General features: G+C 36.2%; 1 protein-coding gene across 2 annotated transcripts in view; it reads right to left on the bottom strand.

Annotated features, from left to right (window-relative positions):
* The window catches only part of Past1 (putative achaete scute target 1), a 59,043-nt gene extending 34,542 nt beyond the window's left edge, over positions 1–24,501 (bottom strand). The window contains exons 1-2 of one of the 2 annotated variants that reach the window (XM_089092124.1): positions 24,183–24,501; positions 12,317–12,895 (exon numbers count right to left, since the gene is read on the bottom strand). In XM_089092124.1, coding sequence (XP_088948250.1) covers positions 12,317–12,895; positions 24,183–24,409 — 806 coding nt within the window. In that variant the 5' untranslated portion in view covers positions 24,410–24,501. The remainder of the gene's footprint in view (positions 1–12,316; positions 12,896–24,182) is intronic. The other variant, XM_089092123.1, reaches the window with a different exon arrangement.
* Between the last annotated feature and the right edge of the window lie 354 nt (positions 24,502–24,855).

The following is a 24,855-nucleotide window of genomic DNA, read 5'->3' as shown; positions in this document are numbered from 1 at the left end:
CCCAGATGTGATCGCATCAAAATGCTGGTCCTAGAAAATCGGGAGAGGGTGCATTCGAAAGGAAAGTAAAAGAAATAGTGCCCTTTATGAGTAACCAAAAAGATTGGAGGGCAACTGGCCTCCTCCCATCCCCCTTTTATCCCAAAAGTTATCTGATCAAAACTTTGAGATAGCTATTTTGTTCAGTAAAGTTAAAAGATCAATTAAACATGTCTTTAGGAGTAAAATGAGCCCCCACAGTCAGTGGGGGGAAGCCTGTAAGATATGAAATTTGCCCACTGTTTACGTACAGTATTTGTTATTGGGAAGTATACAGACATTTTTTGGGGAGGGATTTTGTGCTTGGGGTGGATTTCCCTAGGGAGAATCTTCCTTTCTGACGGAAATTTCTGGGAGGGGGGGGTGAATTTTCCAGGGGAAAATTTACATTGTGCAGATTTGACAAAATTCCATTACGAAATTCTTTTTAATTGTCTTATATTCTCCTTGCCAAATCAAATTTACATCTGGAGATGTTCCGGGGAAGTATCCGTGGGTTATTTTCCGCGTGTTTTGGTATCCGAAAAAAATTTCCACGGAAGGGGGCATTTCCCGAGTGACCTAGAAACTGATTAGAAATTAAAGTTTTTTTTTTCAAATGAAAGTATGCTAAGTAGAATTTTTAAGGCTGAATCGTCCGCAAGAAATTTTCCGGGGGGGGGGGGGGGGAATTCAGCGAAGATGTAACTGTCTGGAGGAACTCTGACGGGGGTGAGTTTCCCGTGACGGGGGGGGGGAGTATATTTCATGGAGAGTGAACCAGATTTACCGGTATTATATGAAAAACGATGAGAAACTAAATAATAAAAAAAAAAATTAACTGAAAGTAAGGAGCAACATTAAAACTCAAAACAAACAGAAATTATTCCTTGTATCTAAAAACAGTTTATTCACAGTCTTGATCCTCCTCATTGGAATACTCACTGAGAGCTGGACCTTTGTGTGGGACATAAACGTCCCACACAAACTGGACCTTTGTGTGGGACTCACTGATACTCACTGAGAGCTGGACCTTTGTGTGGGATATAAACGTATGGAATGGTCCCAATAAATTCATTTCTAACTAAGGCTAAGGGCCGCTTGCACTGCATGCGATTCTACGGCCACACCTCCCTTTCTACTTACACACGTTCAATCTAGTGCATAAGAAGAGACCAAATGTTTAGCACCGCGGCTAATTGAATATTTTTCAACATTACTTGATAGCCAGGAAAGAGCTAAAGCGTTACTCTCCCAGCCCTCTTCAAAACAGCAGCCATACTAGCGGCAAATATAACTGTGCTAAAAACATATGTTGTAAATATTAGGAGAAGAAACTACTTTTTTATGAGATTAAAGCATTGAATTATCAAAAATTATCCGTTAGTGAAAAGAATCCAACTCTTGATATTACTATTTTTGGGGGGCAAAAATAGAAAAAGTTTCCAGATTCGATAATTACGAATTCTATAGCTAGTTTAAATTTTGTCTAAAGTTAGTGAACAAATACTTTTGCAGAGAAAAAAAAAACAAAAGGAAATATACAACTAAAATCTATTTCATTTTATTAAGGAAACAATAGATGGTGTTCGGAAGCATAAAAGACGTTGCAACGAACGAAAATAAAGTACAAACACTAAGATGCATCAGTAACAACTGCATATAGCCTATAGATAAAACTAACTCAAGAATAGTTGAATTCCATAGAAAGGAAACAGACCCAAAAATACATTTTAGAAAAACGCTTATCTTACACAACATAATAACACCCACATGAGTGAACCAGGGCTTTAACTCCTCCTTCTCCAAGTATGGGAACACTCATTTTTCGATACAGAACCACTAAAAGACATGAAATATTTTCCCATAGTTATCCCCATTCTCAAATCAAAAACAAAGGGTACATCCACAGTCTGAAGTCTCCTATTAAAGAAAAGCATGAAAAAATAAAAAATAATAAAGAAAAAAAATATAAATAAAAAAAAAATAAAAAAAATAAAAAAATAAAAAAAAAAATTAAAAAAAAAATAAAAAAAAAAAAATAAAGACGTTTTCCCCAAAAAATTTTACTTTTTGGGCACTGACACCTTCCCTCTACGAAAAAATCTACAATACACCCTGAGATTTTGGTATCTATGACTGTGATTATTCAAGAATAATAATTCATTGCTATGGAGGAGGGCTTAACGAAATATCAAAATAGTAAGAATTAAATTACCCTATTTTCATCAGGATTTAATCGATTTAGCATTGCCTAGCGTCACCACTTGATCAAAGGAAAGGTCAACATTGCAATCATTTTTTGTAACTGAATTTCACTCAGATATCCTAGGGTGTCACGTAAAAGGCTTGGCGAATAATTTGATGCATTATACCTGGGAAAAAGGCTTTGGCAAACTTTAGACTCCTTTAAAATAAGTTTCATTGGTACTGTTCTAGTAGCTACAAGACACGCGAGAAGTGAAGTTTGGTTAATGCTAAAGAAATAAAACAAAATATGATGAAAATATAATAGTTTAAAAACGAATTTCGGCTATATATTTCCACATTAGGGGGGGGGGGGTAAAGCATAGCATATATTAAATACGTAACCTAACCTAGGTACCTTTTTTCCCCCTAAACCCCAAAAAACTGAAGTTTAAATATAGTAAACGCAGTGAGAAACCACTGTTTGTAATCTAATTCTCTATTGAAAGAACCTGTTGGACTAGTTTTTTGTATCATCTATCTTGCGTGTATTGTAGCTAATAAAACAGTACCGTTTCATTTAACACAGCAGAATACAAATTTAAAGAATAATGTTGGTAATGGTATAGTTGCATGAACTAATAAAAATTATTTACAAAGATTTGGTAATGGCAGCTCTAAAAATTTCATGAATTAACACTGCGACCTCTTCCATAAAATTCTTAACTACGATTACCCCATTTGTCGAATGATGCAATTTTCAATTCATTTAGGTTGCGTGACTGCTCCGAAAAAAAATTCCAGGGCCCACAGCCAGTTGATTTTAAGACTTTCCAGTAGCCTATTTCATGAATGTTATCAACAGGCATGTGTGATGTTCAAAATATAAGCATATATCGACCAACTTGATCAAACACAAATAAACCTTTTATTAGGTTTTCAACACATAGAAAATTTTAAGAAGATTTCAACTTCATCCGCAAATATCTACGCAGCATAAAACACAGGACTTCTTTTATTTAGCCTACTATTTCATTATTCAGGCAAAAACAAATCTTCAAATGCTTTGATTTTACTTTTTACTGGCTTGACAATTGGTCAATATGACGTATAGTAACATCAATATTCTATCCGGGACAAAGTAGTAAACTTTGTGTCAAACAGTTCGTGGTACGAAAAGCGACCCGGTTCAATAGTAACCAAAACTCTAAAAACGGAATTTTGATACCAATGGATACATCAAAACAACTGGATTTTTTTATTATTTCAAATATATAAGTTTCATCAAGCTTACTCTTGCCCATCAAAAGTTACGAGCCTGAGAAAATTTGCCTTATTTTCCAAAAAAAAGGACGAAACACTCCCTAAAAGTCATAAATTCTTAATGAATCACACCATCAGATTCAGCGTATCAGAGAACCATACTGTAGAGGTTTCAAGCTCCTATCTACAAAAATGTGGAATTTTGTATATTTTTTTTTTGGCCAAAAGAAAGATCACGGATTGGTGTTGATTTTTTTTTTTTTGTTTTTTTTTTTTTTTCCAGGGATGATCGTATTGACCCAGTAGTCCTAGAATATCGAGAGAAGGCTCATTTAAACGGAAATTAAAAGTTAGAGTGCCCTTTTTAAGTGACGAAAAATATTGGAGGGCAACTAGGCCCCCTCCCATGCTCATTTGTTCCCCAAAGTCACCGGATAAAAATTTCGAGATAGCCATTTTGTTGAGCATAGTCGAAAAATCTAATAACTATATATTTTATGATGACTTAAACCCCCACAGTCCCCGGGGGAAGGGCTGCAAGCAATGAACTTTGCCCATTGTTTACATTAATTGAAAAAAAAACTTTCCGAAAAATAAGTTTTTCAAAGAAATGTAAAGGACATTTAAAACTTAAGCTCAGCAGATACAAATACCTTTTAATATTCAAACTCAAAACGACCAGAAACTACTATTAAAGAATAAATGAAACCCAAAACGAACAGAAATTAAATAAACAATCATAGCAAAAACATACAATAAGTAATAATATAAATGAATAAATAAATCTTAAAGCGGGTAATGCTTAGATTGAATACGCAAATCAAGTTTGAAACGAAAAAAAATATTTTGTTATTGAAGTATAAATGAAACTTAAAACAAACAGAAATTAGATAAAGAATCAATGCAAACAAACACACATTATATATTTATGTAAATTAATGAATAACTCTTCTAACCAGTGAAACTTAAATTGAATGTACAAATAAAGCTTGAAACAAACAAAAATCCCTACAAACAAGAGATGGGGTATAACCTCTTTCTCTCACTGTAAGTCTAAGGAAACTAACTTTTTTTTACTCTTTTATTAAAGAAACTTATGAATTTGGTCAATTATTGGCACCCTTGTCAAATTGTATGTGACAATAAACCCCCCCCCCCCAACATTTTGCACTTTTGATAAAGCACGCGGAAAAAAGCCCCTTAATGATTCTCCCGGAACATCTCCACATGAAAAAGTTGGCAAAGAGAATGTAAAACAATTAAAAAGAATTTCGTATAGTAATTCTGTTGAATCCCCCCGGTGTAACATTTCCCCTTGAATATTCACCCCCCTCCCGGAAATTTTCTTCCCTAAGGGAAATTCTCCCTATAGAAATCCACCCAAAGGACACCCCCCTGACACCTTATTTCTGCTGATTTTCAATTACATTGGACCCTTTTACAATGCATTTGCAGTTGGACGGATCGAACCAATCAGAGCCAGACTACCAACGAATGTTTTTCCGTTACTTAAGCCCCAAAAGTAAATAGTTTTTACGAGACTTATTATATTTATGTAGACGTTTGTAATAAAAAAAACTCCTTCTCTCACTGTAAAATTGCCGTTTTTACAATCAAAACTAAAATACAATCGTTTTAAGATGAATCCGCTTTATTCACTTCAGTTTTTCACTTCACTTTAGTCAGTTTTTCTTATCTGACCTTTGAACTATTTTTAACGAAATGACCATGCGTAAAGGAGTTTTTGTTATATGATCTTTGAACTATTTTTAACAAAATTGCTACCTTAAATTGGGGGGGGGGGGCAGTTGCCCTCTGATCACTTTTGACTCTTAAAAAGGGCACTTAAACTCTCGATTTCTAATCGAATGAGCCCCCTTTGAAGTTTATACGACACCCCCGGGCCCTGGGGGCCTGTATCGACACCGGAGTTTTTTTTATTAGAACTTTGAACTATTTTTAACAAAACTTCTATCTCAGAAATTTTATCTGCTACATGTTGGATGTGAAGGAGGGGGGCTAATGGCCTTCCTATCTGCTCTCACTCTTAAAAAGTAAACAAATACTTTCGATTTTAACGCATATAAGCCCACTTTGAAGTCTGCCCCAATATTGCTTCCATGAGAACAAAATTAGCCACTCCGGTAGTGCTCATAATGTCTTCACTCGGGCTTTGACAGTCTGTATTAACACATAAATTTGTCTGATCTGATCTGTGAACTATTTTTAACCAAATGGGTCCTACAGAAGTTTTATCGGATGGGCTTGGGGAAAAAAGTGTGTGTGTGGGGGGGGGGGTGGCTAGTTGCCCTCGCATATCTTTTGACTCTTAAAAATTGAACTAGAACTTTAAAATTCCAATCAAATAAGCCCCCTCTGAAGTTTATACGAGCATCCCTTTCATAAGAACCATATACGCCCCCAGGAATTTTTGAACAATTTCCAAAACACTGGCTATCTCAAAATTTGTAGCGGACAGGTTTGGGGAAAAAGGGCGTGGGGGGGATAGTTTAACTCTCTTGACTCTTAAAAAGTAAACTAGAACTTTCAATTTCCAATCAAATGAGCCATCTATGAAGTGTTTATGAGCATCCCTTTCATCAGAACCATACATGCCCTTATGGAATAACTTAGAACGGTCTCTTCTGGGCCCTGGGGGGTTGTACTGACATTGGATTTTTCTTATCCGACCTTTGAGCTATTTTTAACAAATTGTCTATCTCAAATTTTCATCAGATGTGTTTTGAAAAAGAAGGCGTGGGAGGGGGGGGGGCTAGCTACCCTTTAATCTCTTTTTACTATTAAAAAGCGAGCTCATATTTTCTATACACAATAAATTTAGCTCTTTTTGAAGTTTATACGAGTATCCCTTTTACAAAAACCATATCTGCCGCAGGGTAAAACATATGGCTCTTTTCCCAGGGCCCTTGAAGGTTGCGTTGACACCTAAGTTTCTGTTATCTGATTTTAGAAAAATATTTGACTTAATAGTTATCTCTAAAATTTTTATTGGATGCATTTGCGTGAAAAAAGGCGTGGGGGGGGGCTAGTTGCCCTTCAATTTTTACTCTAAAAAACAGAACTAGAACTTTAAATTTCAGATCAAATAAGCCATCTCATCAGAATTTTTTACGAGCATCCCTTCATTAAGAACCATATAATCCCCCAAAGCATAACTTACTGCACATGCCTTTGGGCCCTGGGGGGTTGTGTTGACCCCTGTGTTTTCGTTTTATGTTCTTTGAACTATTTAAAAAAAAGCTCCCTCAAAGGTCTTATCGGGTGGGTTTGAGGGAAAAAGGGCGTGGATGGGGGGGGGGGGCTAGGTGCCCTCCAATCTCTTTTCACTTTTAAAAAGCGAACTAGAACTTTCAATTTCGAATCAAATTATCCCTCTTTGAAGTTAATACGAGCATCCCTTCCATAAGACCCATATATGCCCCCAGGGTAACTTACAACGCCTGCCCCTGGGCCCTGGCGGGTTGTGCCAACACCGTAACTTTTGTTATATGATCTTTGAACTATTTTTAACAAAATAGCTATCTTAAAATTTTTATTGGATGCATTTGGGAAAAAAGGGTTTGGGGGGAAGCTGCTTACCCTCCAATATCTTTTGACACTTAAAAAGTGAACTAGAGCTTTCAATTTCCAATCAAATCAGTCCTCTCTGAAGTTTATACGAGCATTCCTTCCATAAGAACCATATATGCCCCCAGGGCATAACTTGTAACCCTTGCCCCTGAAGACTGTGGAGGGAGTGTCTTGCTCAAACATGTAATTTCCAGAACTTTCAACTACATTGAACAAAATGGCTATATCAAAATTTTGATCGGAGGTGTTCGGGGACATGGTGGGCTTGAAAGGGGTATCAGTTGCGTTAGAATCCCTTTCGACAATCAAAACGGGAACTAGCCATTTAAATTTCCAATCGAATGCCCTTTCTGAAGTTTCTACGACAACATTGTCTATACAAAACCTTATATGCTCCCAGGGCATAACTTACAACCCTCGCCCTGAGGGCTGTGGGGCAGTTGTCATCCTCAAAGACCAAATTTCCAGAACTTAAAACTACGTTTAATAAAAAGGTTGTGGGGGAGTGTCCTCCTCAAAAACATATTTTCTATCTGGAAATCAACTACGCTGAACAAAATGGCTATCTCAAAATTTTGACTGGATGTGTTTGGGGGAATGATGGGCGTGGGAGGGGCTAGTTGCCCTCCAATCACTTTCGACTATTAAAAAGGGCACTAGCCCTTTGAATTTCTAATCAAGTAAGCCTTTTTTGAAGTTTCTACAACAACGCCTTCTATAAGAACCTTATATGCCCCCAGGGCATAACTTAAAACCCTTGCCCTGAGGGTTGTGGGGGAGTGTCCTCCTCAAAAACATATTTTCTATGTGGAAATCAACTAGGCTGAACAAAGTGACTATCTCAAAATTTTGATTGGATGTGTTTGGGGTAATTATGGGCATGGGTGGGGCTAGTTGCCCTCCAATCCCTTTCAACTATTAAAAAGAGCACTAGCCCTTTGAATTTCCAATCGAATGATCCTTTTTTGAAGTTTCTATGACAACGCCTTCTCTAAAAACCTTACATGCCCCCAGGGCATAACTTACAACCCTGGCCGTGATGTCTGTGTGGGAGTTTCCTCATCAAAAAGCTATTTTCTATCTGGAAATCAACTACGCAGAACAAAATGGCTATCTCAAAGTTTTGATTGGATGTGTTTGGGGGAATGATGGGCGTGGGTGGTGGCTAGTTGCCCTCCGATCACTTTCGACTATTAAAAAGGGCACTAGCCCTTTGAATGTCTAATCAAATGAGCCTTTTTTGAAGTTTCTACAACAACGCCTTCTATAAAAACCTTATATGCCCTTAGGGCACAACTTAAAACCCTTGCCCTGAGGGTTGTGGGGGATTGTCCTCAAAACATATTTTTTATCTGTAAATCAACTATGCTTAACAAAATGGCTATCTCAAACTTTTGATTGGATGTGTTTTGGGAAATAATGGGCATGGGGGGGGGCTAGTTGCCCTCCAATCCCTTTCAACTATTAAAAAGAGCACTAGCCCTTTGAATTTCCAATCGAATGATCCTTTTTTGAAGTTTCTATGACCACGCCTTCTTTAAAAACCTTATATGACCCCAGGGCATAACTTAAAACCCTTGCCCTAAGGGTTGTGGGGGAGTGTCCTCCTCAAAAACCTATTTTCTATCTGGAAATCAACTATGCTGAACAAAATGGCTATCTCAAAATTTTGATTGGATGTGTTTTGAGGAAGAATGGGCATGGGGGGGGGGGCTAGTTGCCCTCAAATCACTTTCGACTATTAAAAAGGGCACTATCCCTTTGAATTTCTAATCAAATGAGCTTTTTTTGAAGTTTCTACGACAACGCCTTCTATAAAAACCTTATATGCCCCCAGGCCATAACTTAAAACCCTTGCCCTGAGGGTTGTGGGGGAGTGTCCTCCTCAAAAACATATTTTCTATGTGGAAATCACCTAGGCTGAACAAAGTGACTATCTCAAAATTTTGATTGGATGTGTTTGGGGAAATTATGGGCGTTGGGGGGGGACTAGGTGCCCTCCAATCACTTTAGAATATTAAAAAGGGCACTAGTCCTTTAATTTCCAATCGAATAAGCCTGTTTTGAAGTTTCTACGACAACACCTTCTATAAAAACCTTATGTGCCTCCAGGGCATAAATTAAAACCCTTGCCCTGAGGGTTGTGGGGGAGTGTCCTCCTCAAAAATGTATTTTCTATCTGGAAATCAACTACGCTAAACAAAATGGCTATCTCAAAATTTTGATTAGATGTGTTTGGGGGAAGGATGGGCGGGGGGGGCTAGTTGCCCTCCAATCATTTTCGACTATTAAAAAGGGCACTAGAACTCTTGATTTCCAATAGAATGAGCCCCCTTTGAAGTTTCTACGACGACCCTTTCCATATGAAGTGCCTCTGAGAAAAAAATAATAATAAATAATAAAACATTGGAACCGTATGGCCTTTACTATAGGCAACGCTATAGCGTTGCCTCTGATATAGTTTTGATTATTGGGAAGTATATACATTTTCACGGGGGATTTTTTTCTGGTGGGGGAAGGGGGTCAGGGGAGGGGGTTACATGGGAGGATTTTTCCATGGAGGAATTTTTCATGGGGGAAGGGATTTTTCCGTGAAGGGGGTGTAATGTGTAACAACTAGTAATGTAGGGTGTAGGGTGTAACAACTAGTAATGTGTGGAACAGCACAAGTAGTTATGTTTATTGAATTGGACGAGAATCCCTAAAGATCCAACAAAAGCTCTAGCAGCTAATTCCAACCAAATTTAATTAAAATTCAATATTCCCTTCTTAGGGATGCAAATGATAAGAATATGTCTCTCACAGATGCCATGTCAAACATATGTACCCAGAACCACAATTATTGCTGTTGACCACGTGCTGCAGAAGGAATTTCATCAGTCCTTGTAGAGAAAGGCTGTGTAATTCCTTTCTCCCTCCCAAAAAGTTCGGGTCAGGTACAAACCATAAAAAAAACATAACGATGAGCTTGATTCTTACTTTCACCAAGTTCGGCAGTGACCCAAGATGACCTTCGGTATACAGGCTTGTTACAGGAATTTAGGGTTCCCCTTTCCTCCTTCTTGACGAAGGTCAGGTTTGTCCTGAACTTCTAGAGGCATGCGCAGGCCAATAAACGTAGCTTCTGACTAAGCTTGGTGAGTTACAACAGCCCCTTTTGATACCTACCCTTTGACTATCATTTAATGCCCCCCCCCCACACACAAACACACACACTGAGGCCAGATGGGTCTCCAAAAAGGAAACTGGGATCTTACCTGCTACCTCTCATCAGGCTTGATTGAGACTGGGCAAGGTTTTCTGGCAGATATCATGATGAGAAAAATTTAGGGGTCTCCTCCCCCTAAAGATTGATTGTGTCCCCCCCCCCCGAAAAAAAGACAAAATTCAGCTCTCACATAAAAAAACGGTAAAATCCAAGAACCAGTTATGGCAGATTTCCTCATTAGAAGAATTTGACCGCCCCGTCCCCTACTACCCAGAGAGGCAGGATCAGCTCTGGACCCCAAACACGCACAATTGAAAACCAGATTTAGGTGAGTTATGCTGACATGAATCGAGTAATCCCATGCCCCACAAAGGTTTGATAAGGAAGGGGCCTCAGAGAGGCAAGACTTGAAAGGATAGCCTAATCTTACTTCCCATCAAGTTTGGTTGGAACACCATGTCCTCTTCTATCCAATGTGCTGATGACAAGAATTTCGGTACTCTATTCCCATACCCAACAGATGTCTGAGTGATTCTAGGCTCCAAGAGGTCTAAATATACCAGCTTCTCACTGAGTTTGCTTTAGATCTGACAAACCCATGTGAAATATGTTTTGATGAAAAACGGATTAGGGCTCTTCTCCCACAAAGGTCAAACTGGTCAATGACTTGAAAGAGGCAGACAGTGCGCATGGGCGTTTTACTTCTGATTAAATTTGGTTGAGGTTCAATACACCCATCTCATTATTGTTTGGATGATGTGTTTTTAGCCCTAATCGCCCTGCTTCCCTCCCTCCTATACAGCTACGATTTAATTCTAACCTCTCAAAGGGATACCTAGGACATCAGATTTTACTTCCCATTCAGTTGCATTAAGACCCAACAACCTCTTTCAGGTACGGTAATTTAAATGAAATAAAAATAATAAAAACAGGTAAAACTCTAAGCCCCTTCTGGCAAATGTCTTTTAAACAACCTGTTCTCACCACACAGATCAAATTGGGTATGAATTCCCAAAAGGCACAACTAGGACACTTAATCTTAATTTTTGCTTGGTCGTGATCTTATAAATCCTTCTGCTAGATATTGTTATGATAATAACTCAAAGATCTTTGAGTAATAACTCAAAGATCCCTTTCTCTCCTCTATAAAAGATAATTAGATCCTAAGGCCAAAATTCATAAATAGTAAACTAGCTCATGCTTCCCACCAAATTTTGCAAAGATCTGACAACCTCTCATGGTACAAGTACAAATGACAAAAATTTAGGCAGCCCGCCCCCCCAATCCCTTCCAACATCAGAATGAGCACAGAAACCCCATCTCCCTAGAAGGAGCAGCCAAGACACTTATACTTACTTCCAACTAAATCTGTTTGATACCCATTAACCCCTATGTTATATATCATGACAAAAAATTCAGGTATATCTCCCCTTTCCCCTCCCCCACAAGTTGCATCGAGTTCACATCCACAAATTCCAAAGTTAATACATTAGCTCTTACGTTCCACAAAGTTTCTTTGAATCCAACCATCTTTTCCGTAAATTTCATTATGGCATAAATTTAGGGACACCCTGCCACAGAAGATGGGTCTAGCTGGAACATTTCCTTTAACTTCCCATAAAGCTTTATTAGCCCCTTTAGTTATCTCTCCTGATAACAAGAATTTAATACCCCCCCCCCCCCAATCCGTGGTCATATTAGATATAAGACTCCAAAGAGTGCAACTAGTATACTTACTCTAACTTCCCACCAAGTCTAATTGAGCTTTGGCAGACTAATTTCTGTTAGACGCCATAATAACAAGAAATTAGCCCCCTTCCACACCTCAGAGACGTTGGGTTGGGTTCTTGTCCCCAAAAGACATAACTAGGGCATCAGTCCTTACTTACTGACAAATTGATCAAGATGGTTTATTAGCAAACAAATCCTGCTATTCCAGGTTTTACTTCCCTTTTTGCTAACAAAAAGCGCACTTTTCCTGTCAAATACAAACTATAAAAGTCAAACGTACCAAAGCACCTAAAGTCAAAAAATAGTCATGCAACTTACCTTCTGTTTGAATCATATCTAAGGGGTTGATCCCAAAAAGATCCAATATATACCCTTGATACTTCTGGTGTAGCAAGAACTTTTCCTAGCGACCACATAAGTGCTCCATACACCCTCATCAGCTGCTGATGATCAACCATATCAGCTTTATTTAAAACAATCCTAATTTTATCATCATGGCCCTTCAAAGCTTCTATGGATCGTTGAAACTCATCAGAAATGTCCAATTTGTGCGCATCAAATAATAAAATAATTCTATCAACTCGTTCTGCAAACCATTCCAGAACACCAGTAAATTCATAGCCACGATCAACTCTCTGCTTTTCACCAGAAAGTATACCTGGTGTATCTACTATTGTCAGGCCTTTTAAAACAGGTGAATTCACACAAGAACACTGAAACCTGTTGAGAAAAGCATTTCCGAACTTTGAAAGTGGCTTGAATTGTTTCTTTGGGTCTACAACTAGGGCATTTCCAGGGATTATGTTTTCATTCTCCCCATGCATGACCACAATAAATCTGTCAGTTGTGGGCTCAGGACCGATCCTTATTCCAGGGAAATCTTTCTCAAGAAGATATCTGAAATATGTAATAGAAGTTTAGATCAACTTTCCCCTTTTTATACATACAAACATTATCTAAAGATGATATGGTTGTGCCCAAAATGCAAGGGCGTGTTTTACACTTGCAAACGGTTGAAAAGTATCTGTATTTGTCCGCTGGGTGCAATTGAAGATTTGTAAAGGAAGTTAAGAAGATCAGCCACATTCAAGATAGAAATGTAACATCATGGTTGCAGTGGTATCTGCAATCTAGTAAAGGACAAACCACAGCCCACAGTAACCAAACATAAAAAACGCGGTAAAAAAAAAAAACAACTGGCTAGTGAAAAAAATGGCATTTGTAGCTTATTCTGGAATAGTAACTAGTATTTTGATTAGTTTTAACAACAAAATGTTATTTCGAAAACAAAGTTAAGGGAATAAGTGAAAGCAATAATTAACTTAGCAGGCAAAGAAGATTATCTATACCTATACAAATTAATTAAATTAATAATGCATTGTCCTAAATTTATATATGCTACAAGTGATAATAATAAAACAACACCCAAATTTTATTTACTTACAAGACTGAGTAAGTCGCGATCCTTAAATTGTGTGCAGGACAACTATATTAGTAAGAGGAAAGGGTCCAAAGCTCCCCCCTCCTTGGCACTTTATGGGCTCTTAATTTAATACAATACAACCATAATCTCTAAAAGCAAGGGTTAATACTAAAATTTGACGTTGATATATATAAATATATATATATGTTTTTCAAAGTACTAATTTACAAAATGGATATTAACGTTTAAACAGTTTATGCTTTTGGACGTGCGTCAGAAATTGTTTTTATATTTTTATTAATTTTTAGATATTTATAAATATATTTATGAAGATCGATAAATATATTATAAATATATTTGGATGTCAACATTTAAACAGTTTATGCTTTTGGACGTGCCTCAGAAATTGTTTTTATATTTTTATTAATTTTTAGATATTTGGTTGAGAGACTGAGACTGAATGTTTAAGATCCACATTTCTGTCTTTTTTCTTTCTTATTTAGACACTCGAATTGATATTGTAGTTTTACATCTATAATCCATTTTTAATTTTTTCAGGGTCAGTCTAGTGGAATTGGCGTTCGTCACACAAATTCAAGAATGCTTCGCTGCTATTTCTAAAGATGAATTTCTAAACATTATCTAAAGATGATATGGTTGTGCCCAAAATGCAAGTGCATGTTTTACACTTGCAAACGGTTGAAAAGTATATGTATTTGTCTGCTGGGTGCAATTGAAGATTTGTAAAGGAAGTTAAGAAGATCAGCCACATTCGAGATAGAAATGCAACATCATGGTTGCAGTGGTATCTGCAATCTAGTAAAGGACAAACCACAGCCCACAGTAACCAAACATAAAAAACTCGGTAAAAAAACAACAACTGGCTAGTGAAAAAAATGGAATTTTTAGCTGATTCTGGAATAGTAACTAGTATTTTGATTCGTTTTAACAACAAAATGTTATTTCGAAAACAAAGTTAAGGGAAATTCAAAAAATGGCCTGAAACTCCAGAAAAGTAGCAATGGATTGAAATGAAAAAGCACACCATTGAAATCGTCATGACTGGAAACCTTATACAAGAGAAAATTTCCCTGGCTTGAGCAACAAGGAAAATTTCTTTTTAGTATGAATGTGTCTTCTTTCTTTTTTTTTCTTCCACTTTACATCTATAAAAACTATAAATGATAATTGTACATATTACATAACTGAGGGTAGACCTATATCTTTTACTTCCATACTCCAGTTTGTAGGTTTTGTCTTATCTAAATCATGCAAAAAATTCAGAAGAAAATCAGATGCAAAAAATTAAGTCTTTTTTTCCTGTAAAACTACTATAGAAATCTAAGAGCTGCCTTTTGTTTTAGCCATGATGATGATTTTCAGCAAATTTAGTCCAATGCTATTTTTCTGATTACACTTGCCTTTTTACCATTAAGAATACTTTGATTAACTGGATAAAAAATGAGAACATTTACTAGAAAACTACTTCTAAGAAATGCTGTATATGGGATTACAACATACAGCCTATAAAGAAAATCTAAATTTGTTAGAGGGATTAAGGGAAATTGTAAAGAGGAGTTTTTGAGGTTGCTTTTAGAAAAAAAAAACTTAGAACAGAGAGAAATTACAATAAATAAACAAGTAACACAAGCAGGAATTTCCACAAACAAGTATGGTGCTGCCACTATATTATTAGCATTCAATTTAGTTTTTTACCAGTTTAATATGTAACAGATTTTATGAATGTTTTCCTTCTTTTTAAACATATTCCTTTCAAAAGTACAAAATAAACCAATTGACTAATTAAAAGAATTTCACTATACATAATTTACCTAGCAATATAATTTTGATTTCACAACTAGATCTTGATAATTGAAATTTTCTGCACTGGAATGCAAAAAAAAACGTTCCCATGGAAATATTTGATCTGCTTTAATACTTCCTAACTAATTTCTATTACATCCATGAATTATCTAGTAAAAAAAAGATGATTGTTGAGGTTTTTGCCCTGATTAAACAGTGTGCTAAGATAATAGGCTTTGGAATCCAGTTCAGGATGGTTATTGTAAATACCATGTAGAAGTGAGCTTCTCAAAGATACGGCAAGACATGAAATTCTTTATATATTTTTTTATTTCAAGAGCATTTGAGGTATCAGTGTACAGTTAAGGCTGTTAAGAAGGAAACAATATATAATTTTGAAAGCAACTTTAAAAAACCTTAAAATACTTACACATATCATTCCTAAAAGTGATTAAATTTACTTTACCCCTCCCCCCAACTAGTGTGCAAATATATAGCCCGAGTTATACATTTCCCATGTGCTTTTTGCCACACGTTACTCTTATTTCAACTCAATAATTGTAAATTGAATCAGCATTGATGAAATGAAGAAACAGAAAATGCATGGGACATTGCATTGTACATAAGGGGAGGGGGGTAAAATGATGTGAAGGATTCTGGTAAATGAGATAAGAAACTATTTTAGGGTTTTTTAAGTTGTTTTTCAAAATTTTATAGATTTTCCTTCTGAACAGCCTCGACTGTACACTGATACCATATTTGATACAGTGCTTGCATTTAAACTAGTTAAAGAATACATTTCACATAAAATAAACCCAGGTCTGTTTCATTTATTGTTGATCACTTAGAATGTAGAATCTAGCAGGTTGCAGTTGCTGTACTGATTTGATTAACCTGCACAATTTACTGAGGGGATTGATGATATTGAAGCAAGATTCTTTGTTTAATTTTTAAGATTCTTTGTTTCTAATCCCTAACCTAGCACAACAACCTTCTGGGTTCAAAAAAATACTTCCCTTCCTCACATATGATGCAAAGAAAATAATCAACATGAAAGCCAGAGCCTGGAAAAGGTACAATAAGGAGAAAACACAAGAAAATTGGCAGATGTATGCAAAGGCTTGGAACCTTGCCTCCAATGTATTTAGGAAACTTAAGTCTCAACATGGGGAGAAGCTTGCCATAGATATCAAGGCAAACCCCAAATCCTTCTGGAGACATATTTCTGCTAAAAATCCTAACTGTCACAACATTTCTGACCTCAAACTTGAAGGCGTAACCCACTCATCACGAGTAGATAAGGCTAATGTATTGAATACCCAGTTAGCATCTGCCTTCACCATCCAGTATCTGATCCAATGCCAAAATTTTAAATTACTAAAGAAATGGTCTTAACTAGCCTTGATAAACTAGATGTTAACAAATCCAAAGGGTCAGATGGGATACACCCAAGGCTTCTCAAGGAGTGCTGAAATGTTCTCAGTTCTCCCCTGTGTAGACTCTTTCAGCTGTCCCTACAAAATGGAGAACTACTGTCTGATTGAAAAACATCCTATATCACACCAATCCACAAAAAGAACCCCAAAGATCATGCAGAAAATGACTGTCCCATCAGCATCACTTCTGCAGTTGTAAAGGTGCTCAAGGCACTTGTCAACAGAACTCAAATTCAACACTTCGAAATTAACAATTTACTCACCTTCACTCAACATGGCTTCAGATCTTTAAGATCCATTGATACTAATCTAATATAGACATTTGAGTATGTCACATCATTGTTGGATAAGGTTTTCCCTGTCAACATGGTGCTGCTGGACTTCTCAAAAGCATTTGGACTTCTCAGGGTTTGTCATGAATTCCTCATCACCAAACTAAAAGCAGCAGCTGTTGATGATGTTATTGTCCAGAGGAGAGAGAGTTTCCTTTCAGAAAGAACACAAGTTCATGACTCTTAAGGTGTCCCTCATTTCTCCTCATCTACAATTGTTTTGAGCAGCATTCCCCAGGGGACCATTCTTGGTCCAAGTCTCTTCAACTTCTATATTAATGATGCACCCAACCTTCTCTCGAACCTCCTCACTATTTATACTGATGATTCAAAACTTGTTAGTAAATCAGCTACACTGGCTGACCTACAATCTATCCAAAAGGACCTGGGACATTCTTGGGACTTGGGCTCCTCTCTTTCAATGCTTATAAATGTAATCCACTTAAGCAATCATAATACACATCAGCAGTACCATCTCCAAGGTAACCCCCTTTTTGCAGCCTCTGAAGAAAGAAATCTTGGAGTCATAGTTGATTGTCAACTTAAGTTCAGCACCCATGCAAAACCTTTATCATCATTTGCCCTCCAATCTCTCGAAATGATTAAAAGAACTATCTCCAGCAGATACCCAAGTGTGTTTATGAAGCTCTACAAGGCACTAGTTTGCATGCGTCTAGAAGTTTGAATGCCCCTGGCATCACCCTATTTCAAGGAGGACAAAGAAATACTAGAAAGAGTATAACAAAGAGCAGCCAAAATGGTTGAAGGCCTCAAACAAATGTCATATGAAGAGCATTTACATCACTTGAAGCTTCCTACTCTTGCATACCAGAGGAAACATAGCAACATGATTATGGTCCACAAAATTATTTTCAAAAATAGAGTCCTTGCCTCCCCAGAACGTTCAGTGACAAGAGGGCATTCCAAGAAAATCTTCAAGAAATGCTCCTCAATCCAAGAAAGAAGCCATTTCTTCAGCCAGTGAGTATAATGGTAAGCACAGTTGCCATGCATTTCATAATCTTTACATCTTAAAAACTTACTTTCTCAAAAGTTTCATTTGGAAATCATTTGATTACTTAAAAATAGTTATAGAATAGAATGCATGTATAAGCATATTGATATAAAAAAAAAACTAAAAAAAGAAGTTCCAACAATGATCAAAATGGTATATGCCACTTAAAGCTGAGCAAAATTAGATAAAAAGAAATCACAGGACAGTCAAGTCATATTTTAAATGCTGAATAAAGCACTTCAAGAAAGGAACTCTGCTTTCTTTCAGCTGTCAAAGTAGAATTTACTTTAAGTAAGAGTCTACTGGCATCTATTTTGTTAAATTAGATTAATTTACCAACTATTTTGGAGGAAGAATGTTTGGAGGGTAAATGTTGTATTGGAGTCATTTCAGTCCAATTCCATTATTTTGCCACATTTCCAAGGAAGTTAGACAGAGTTGATTCACGCTTTCTTTATAAGCAGCAAAGGGAAACACAGAAATAATTGTTAAAGTTCTTTTTTAAATATTCTTAATTTTAGATATCTGGACATGGATGCCATACAGGATAGGCATAATCTATTGAGGGTCTAACATAAGAACTATAAATACTTTTAAAACTTTCAACAAAGGTCACTATCAAACCAAATACTTAGGAACTTTACAAAGTTCTTGGTACTTAATGCTAAGGCAGTACATTCATTTGCACTAGTTTTAAGCAAAACAAAACAGCACAAGGTCACTTTTTTTTACTATTCAAAGTAAGCTTGACTCTGTCAAGACTATATTTCAATATCTAAGCAAGGAGCCATTAATAAATTCTGTAATGTGCATACTAGCATATCTCAAACTTAAAAGTATATTGACTATCTTTTGCTGGGACTTACTCTCTGTAATGAATCAAGAAACTTGTAAAAATGATGTAAAATGTGCTGAAGAAAATATTTTCATGTCCAAAAAGAAAAGGCTCATATTTTCAAATTTGCAGAAACAAAATAAAGTTTAATTTTGGATAAATAAGAAAAATTCATCAAATTGCAATTAGAAACTGGATAATGTGGCTTGAATATGGCATAAAGTACCTGAACTTATGCTCAGCAACCTTTGAAATAGAGGTACAATAACAAATTTTTCCCAATGATTGCTGGTCTCTCATAATTAAATATACCTTAGCAAAGAATGCAACTAGTAGACAAAGATATGCTGGAGATGTTTTTCATATCATACCTCCCTCATTTTTGGAAAGTGAAAATACACTCTTTTGTTTTGTCACAACTATAAATGTTTTAGATATAGCCAAACATTTCTATCAGGAAATTGAAAAACAAGTTAAGAACAATATTGTAGGAAATACTATTCTTTGCAAAATTTATTTATTAAGATGAATAGGTTAAGGAACTAGTGCTAGCTTTTCTTAGTTTTTTAGGGGCCTGCTTAGATTAGGATTACTAGCTTCTTTCTCATCTTTTCATTTTGATGTCCTTGACTTACTTTGACTTATGTCTTCTGCCGGGCGCTGCTCGGCATAGAGAGTGACGTCTGCCTCCTCCATCCACTTCGGTCCATGGCAAGCGTTTGCACATCGCTCAACCTGATATTTGCCATCGTCAGGAACTCGGACAGGCTGTCAGACCATCGTTTTTTCGGTCGGCCGCGAGGTTGCTTCCAACCGGCTTTGACAGGGTCGAAGTCGTGGATCGTTTTCGCAGGTATGTGTGGAGGCATTCGAAGTAGGTGTCCGAACCATCGTAATGTTCGCTCAGCTGCTTGGGTCGAAAACCGAGACTGCTTGGTGAGCTGCAGCAGCTTCTCATTGCTGACGAAGTCGAGCCATCAAGTTCGTTACGTAAGTTAATTCGTAAGTTACGTCAGAAGAAAATTTCGAGAAAGCCATTTAGCCAAAAAAGTAAAATTAATATGCAAATTTCGTTTTAATTATTCATGTACGGTGAGCCAAAATCTAAGCTGCATTAATTTAAAAACGTTCAGAAATTAAATAAAAAAAAATTTAACCTGAAAGTAAGGAGCAACATTAAAACTTAAAACGAACAGATATGATTCTGTATATGAAAGGAGCTGTCCCATTCTCAATGCCTCGCTCTTGACGCTAAAGTTTGAATCTGTTTCACAACTTTATTTTTTAAAACAATAAAAACTTACGTTAAATACATGACCTGACCTAGGTACCTTCCCCCCTTTAAACACCAAAAAACAATCGTTTAAATATTGTAATGCCACGAGAAACCAACGCCGTGCATTGTTTTATCTATAATGTTCACTGTGACATAGCCTTTTTTGCAGTTTTTCGTTTAGGGGTTTTATTTTACACTAGCAAATTTTTTTCATGCTACCAGGCGGCACCCAGGGGGGGGGGATTTGAACACCCCTCCCCTCCCAAAAACGAAATGTTTGTCTGACTTGAGCCAAAATTGGTTTTAGCTTTGTTTTCAGGCTCAAGTAGGGCTTGTATCTGCATAGTAAATCAAGCCTTTTACAAAATAGGTTTTAGATCGAGAGCCACAGCCCGGGATTGGAACCCATAGCTGAAAACACTTAATGCTGATATTGCGGCAAAAACTTCAAAATTGTTAAAAAAAAAAAAAGTTTTTGTTTTTTTTGTTTAACCCACCTCCCCCAGAAAAAAAACAGAAATTCCATCCTTTATGGAAGTTTCCCCACAAATAACCAGCCCCCTAGTACAAATTTGCTCCCACAGAAAATTTTCCATTACTCGGTAATTAAAATCAAGTTCCCCGCTATTAAAATGATATTTTTTGTCATTAAAATGACAACAACAATTCCGTTGAGCCGAAATATATAGCCCAAATTTGTTTACAAATTATTGCATATTCATCCTATTTTATTTCATTTCATTAGCATGAACCAAACTTGATTTCTTTAGCAGTGCCAACATAATGCAACAGTAACAATGTTTCTACAAGTTGACAAGACTATGCCCCTCTCCATAGAATCCTCAAAATCTTTAATAGGCTAATACTTTCAAAGATGGCCATTTGTTGCCGTACAAACTTCGGAAAGTGGGTTATGCAAATCCTTTGAAACGAGAAGGGATTTCTTAATTGCATTTGACAGCTGTTTTCGTTTGAGAAGTTGCATATTGATTCCTTTTTTTCTTTATTTTTGCTGTTTAGAAAAATTGATGTGAGACTTGTCATGTATTGAAGTGACATACCAATATTGATGGAGCATGTGCACTTAATTTTGATTGAATTCCGATAATAAAAATGAATTTAAGCTAAATTAAGACATCAGGACGAAGGATTACAGAGTATTCTTTTCTATAAGGGGCTATATTTCAGTCACGTATATACAAAATTGAAAGCAAAGAAATAATAAAAGGTGCCTTTTCACAGTAGAAAGCTCAATATTTGTCTTGAAGAATGCCAAAGCAAAAAAAAACAAAGCAAAACAAGCATATTTTGGGTGTAGCTGCTGACAAAGAGGGGGATTAACGAATTTTTTATTGTTTAACAAAAATAAGAGTTGTGTGAAAGTCAAACTTTAGTGTAAAGAACGAGGCGTTGAGGAGGGGACAGCCCCTTTCATATATGGAATAATTTCTGTTTAAGTTTTAACATTGTTCCTTACTTTCAGTTAAAAAAAACTTGTTTTTTTATTTAATTTTTGAACGTTTTTGAATTGATGCAGCTTTTGATTTTGGGTCACCGTACATGAATAATTAAAACAAAATTTGCATATTAATTTTACTTTTATTTGGTTAAATGGCTTTCTTGAAACTTAATTTTATTTACAAACGTTGTTATTAGTAATAAAGATATGTAGCTTACAAATTAACTTACTTAACAAACTTCTACATTCATATATTTTTAATATGTATATTAGGGGGCTTGCCTACTAGTCAATACCTTGCTCTTTAAGCTAAAGTTCGAATTTTGTTCCAGTTCTTTAAAAATGACCCCTTAATCACAAAGGCCGTTATTTAGAATAAATAGCTCTTATGGAAGTACTAAAAAAATCTTTGGCTTAAAGAGTGAGGTACTGACTAGGGGGTGAACCCCTCCCCCCCCCTCTGGATCCACCACTGTCATGGTTGCAGAGGTAGGTGTAACCTAGTAAAGAACAAACAACAGCCCATAGTAACCAAAAGTTACAAACATTTAAAAAAAAAAATACTATTAAGAAAAAGTTGCCATGGGACATTGATTCAGGAATGTTAACTATTATTTTTGTTCGTCTTAAAAGTAAGTTTATTCCAAAAAGAAGTTTATGGTAATTTCTAAAAAAAGACTAAAGCACATCAAAAATAGTGTCAGATCAATATGAAAAGTGCAACATTGGAATCTTGTATAGTTGAAAACATTTTACAGGGGACTACAAGTTCCCCTCATTCAGTAGCAGATCCAGCGGGGAGGGGGCAAAGGGGCACACACCCCCCTAGTGTAGCCTAAAGTAGTGTAATTTACTTAATTTACTCAAGTTTGCGTTAATTAAACTTACTCCTGATGCAAGTTTATCGGATCAACCTATTTTGCACCCCCTAAATTTTTTATTGGATCCACCTATTCCCCCCCCCCCCAAAAAAACAAAATCCTTGATCCGCACCTGGCCTCATTGAATAACAAGGAAAAACACTTTTCTCAATAATTACAATCTGAATATTTATATTAAACTTCTGTTTAAACGTACCTCTTATGTACAACAGAGGAAAAATTTGCCCCCCCCCCCTAGTGAGTACTGTAAGACATTCAAGTAGCTATATAGGGGGGGGGGGGCTGTAAATAAATTCCGAAGGAAAAGCTTATTAAATTTGTAATAAGCCTAAAAAAAAGGCATAAAATGGTGTATTCACTTTATTCCTAACTCAATAATATGATTTGGTATATATTTAACCATTTTTGTTGGGAATGAATTTTAGCCCCCACCCCTATATATACCAATTCAGGGTAGATATTTGCACATTCGGGGGGTGGAGGGAAAGTTTAAACTTACCTGTCATTTGCATCAGAAATAAAATTACCCCTACCCCCCGACTGTGCAAATATATACCCATAAGTGGTATCTCTAGTGGGGGGGGAAAGAATTAATTTCCAACAAAAATGATCACTATATTCTTAAAGAGCATAATTTACTTCATTAACTCAAGTTTGCGTTAATTAAACTTACTCCTGATGCAAGTTTATCAGATCAACCTATGTTGCGCCCCGTAATTTTTTTTATAGAATCCACCTATTTCCCCCCCCATCCCAAAAAAAAATCCTTGATCTGCACCTGCCCACATTGAATAACAAGGATAATCACTTTTCTCAATAATTCCAATCTTAATTATTATCTTCTCTGAAAATCAAATTTAAATAACAAATTTCTTATATTAATAAGCCTTTTACAATTTAATGTTTTGTTTGCCATCATGAATTATGAATTTGCCAAATCATGAATTAGCAGGTTCTGCCTATAGGCCTAGCAACAAGCAGATGAAAACCCATCTCATGATGGTTGACAAAAGCCGATAACAGGAAATCAATGAATGGAACAAAGCAATATTGCATAATAACTATATACATGAGCGATTCCTATATGTCCGTCTATAAGAAGATTTGACACTTCTTAGTAAATTTAAAAATACAAAGCGCTGTACAAGCAAAACTATTTGAATTAATAACCTACTTGTTCAGAAATTCTTCAGAAATTTTTTTATACAAAAATTAAGTTTCTAGGTGGTATAATACAGTAATTAGAGTAGTTTAAATGTCAAAAAGTTTTTGAAATGATTAATGCATCGCAGGTGACCGGAATTAGAGACTTTTGTCCAGGAATAGGATGATGATTCATTCCTATCAAAGATTCTGTCCAAGAATAGGCAGGTGGCCAACTACTGGGTGTCTTACCCTAGGATCATTCTGCATATTATAGAGTAAGAATTGTTTTCTTAATAAGGTTCCTTATGTCCAGCTGGACTCCTTGGCTTAAAATACTGGTTGGCCAGTTGGCTAATTTAAAGATTTGTATATATATACACTGTCAAATTAGCCATCTGGTGGTATCCCCTATCTAGGCACATCATATACAAAATTAGGAACCTAATGTCTATAATTATAAAATATACATTTTAACCAAAATGAGATTAGCCAAAGCACTATCTAAGTAGAAGGTCTAGGGCCTAAGGGTAGCCTAAAATCCCCAGACTAGCCTACCCTGCAATTAAAAAACAGTTTACCTAATAAAAGTTGTTTTCCCAGTGGAATATTGACCAACTAATAAAATCATGGGTTTCGCATCAAAATCTGGATCATCTAAGGCAGGGGAATGGAATTCATGAAAAAAATACTGCTGTTCCAATGGAAGGATCTTTTGCTTGTAGACAGACTTTAAGCCTTCAGCCACAGTTTCAAAAACTTCCGGGTGCTTTCGCCGGCTTTCATCACCAGATATCCAGCTGAACATGGCTGATTTTACAATCACACTTTATTAGTAGTTGCAATACTTAACTAAAAAATAAATGTCAAAATTCCCTCTGATTTCTTTAAATACACCCAAGCACTGAAGAAACGATTTAAGAGGTGCAGCGGGGACAAAACAATTTGACTAACGAAAATAGATGTCACTAATGCTGAGTCCTTCAGACGCAGGTTCTTTTTACAATTAAAGTATTTTACAATACAAGTTTCGTTTTCATTTACCGTCTTACGGATAAAGTAGAAACAAAGTAACGTTTTATAGATAAAAAATATTTTTTGGCAATATTTTCTATAGCCTTGAGTTTTTTCATTAAAACAACTATTTTTCATCGTAAGCCAGATAAAATGTATTATAGAAAAAACCTTAACTCTATTAGACTTCAAAATTGGTAAAAAGCATACGAGAAAGATTAGATAACTTGTACTTCAAGT

This window comes from Artemia sp. Qi Xiang Cuo, chromosome 7 (genome assembly GCF_049724085.1).
Source record: "Artemia sp. Qi Xiang Cuo chromosome 7, ASM4972408v1, whole genome shotgun sequence".
NCBI lineage: Eukaryota > Metazoa > Arthropoda > Branchiopoda > Anostraca > Artemiidae > Artemia > Artemia sp. Qi Xiang Cuo.
The sequence above is the reverse complement of the archived record's forward strand: the minus strand, read 5'-3'. Positions and strand labels throughout refer to the sequence as shown.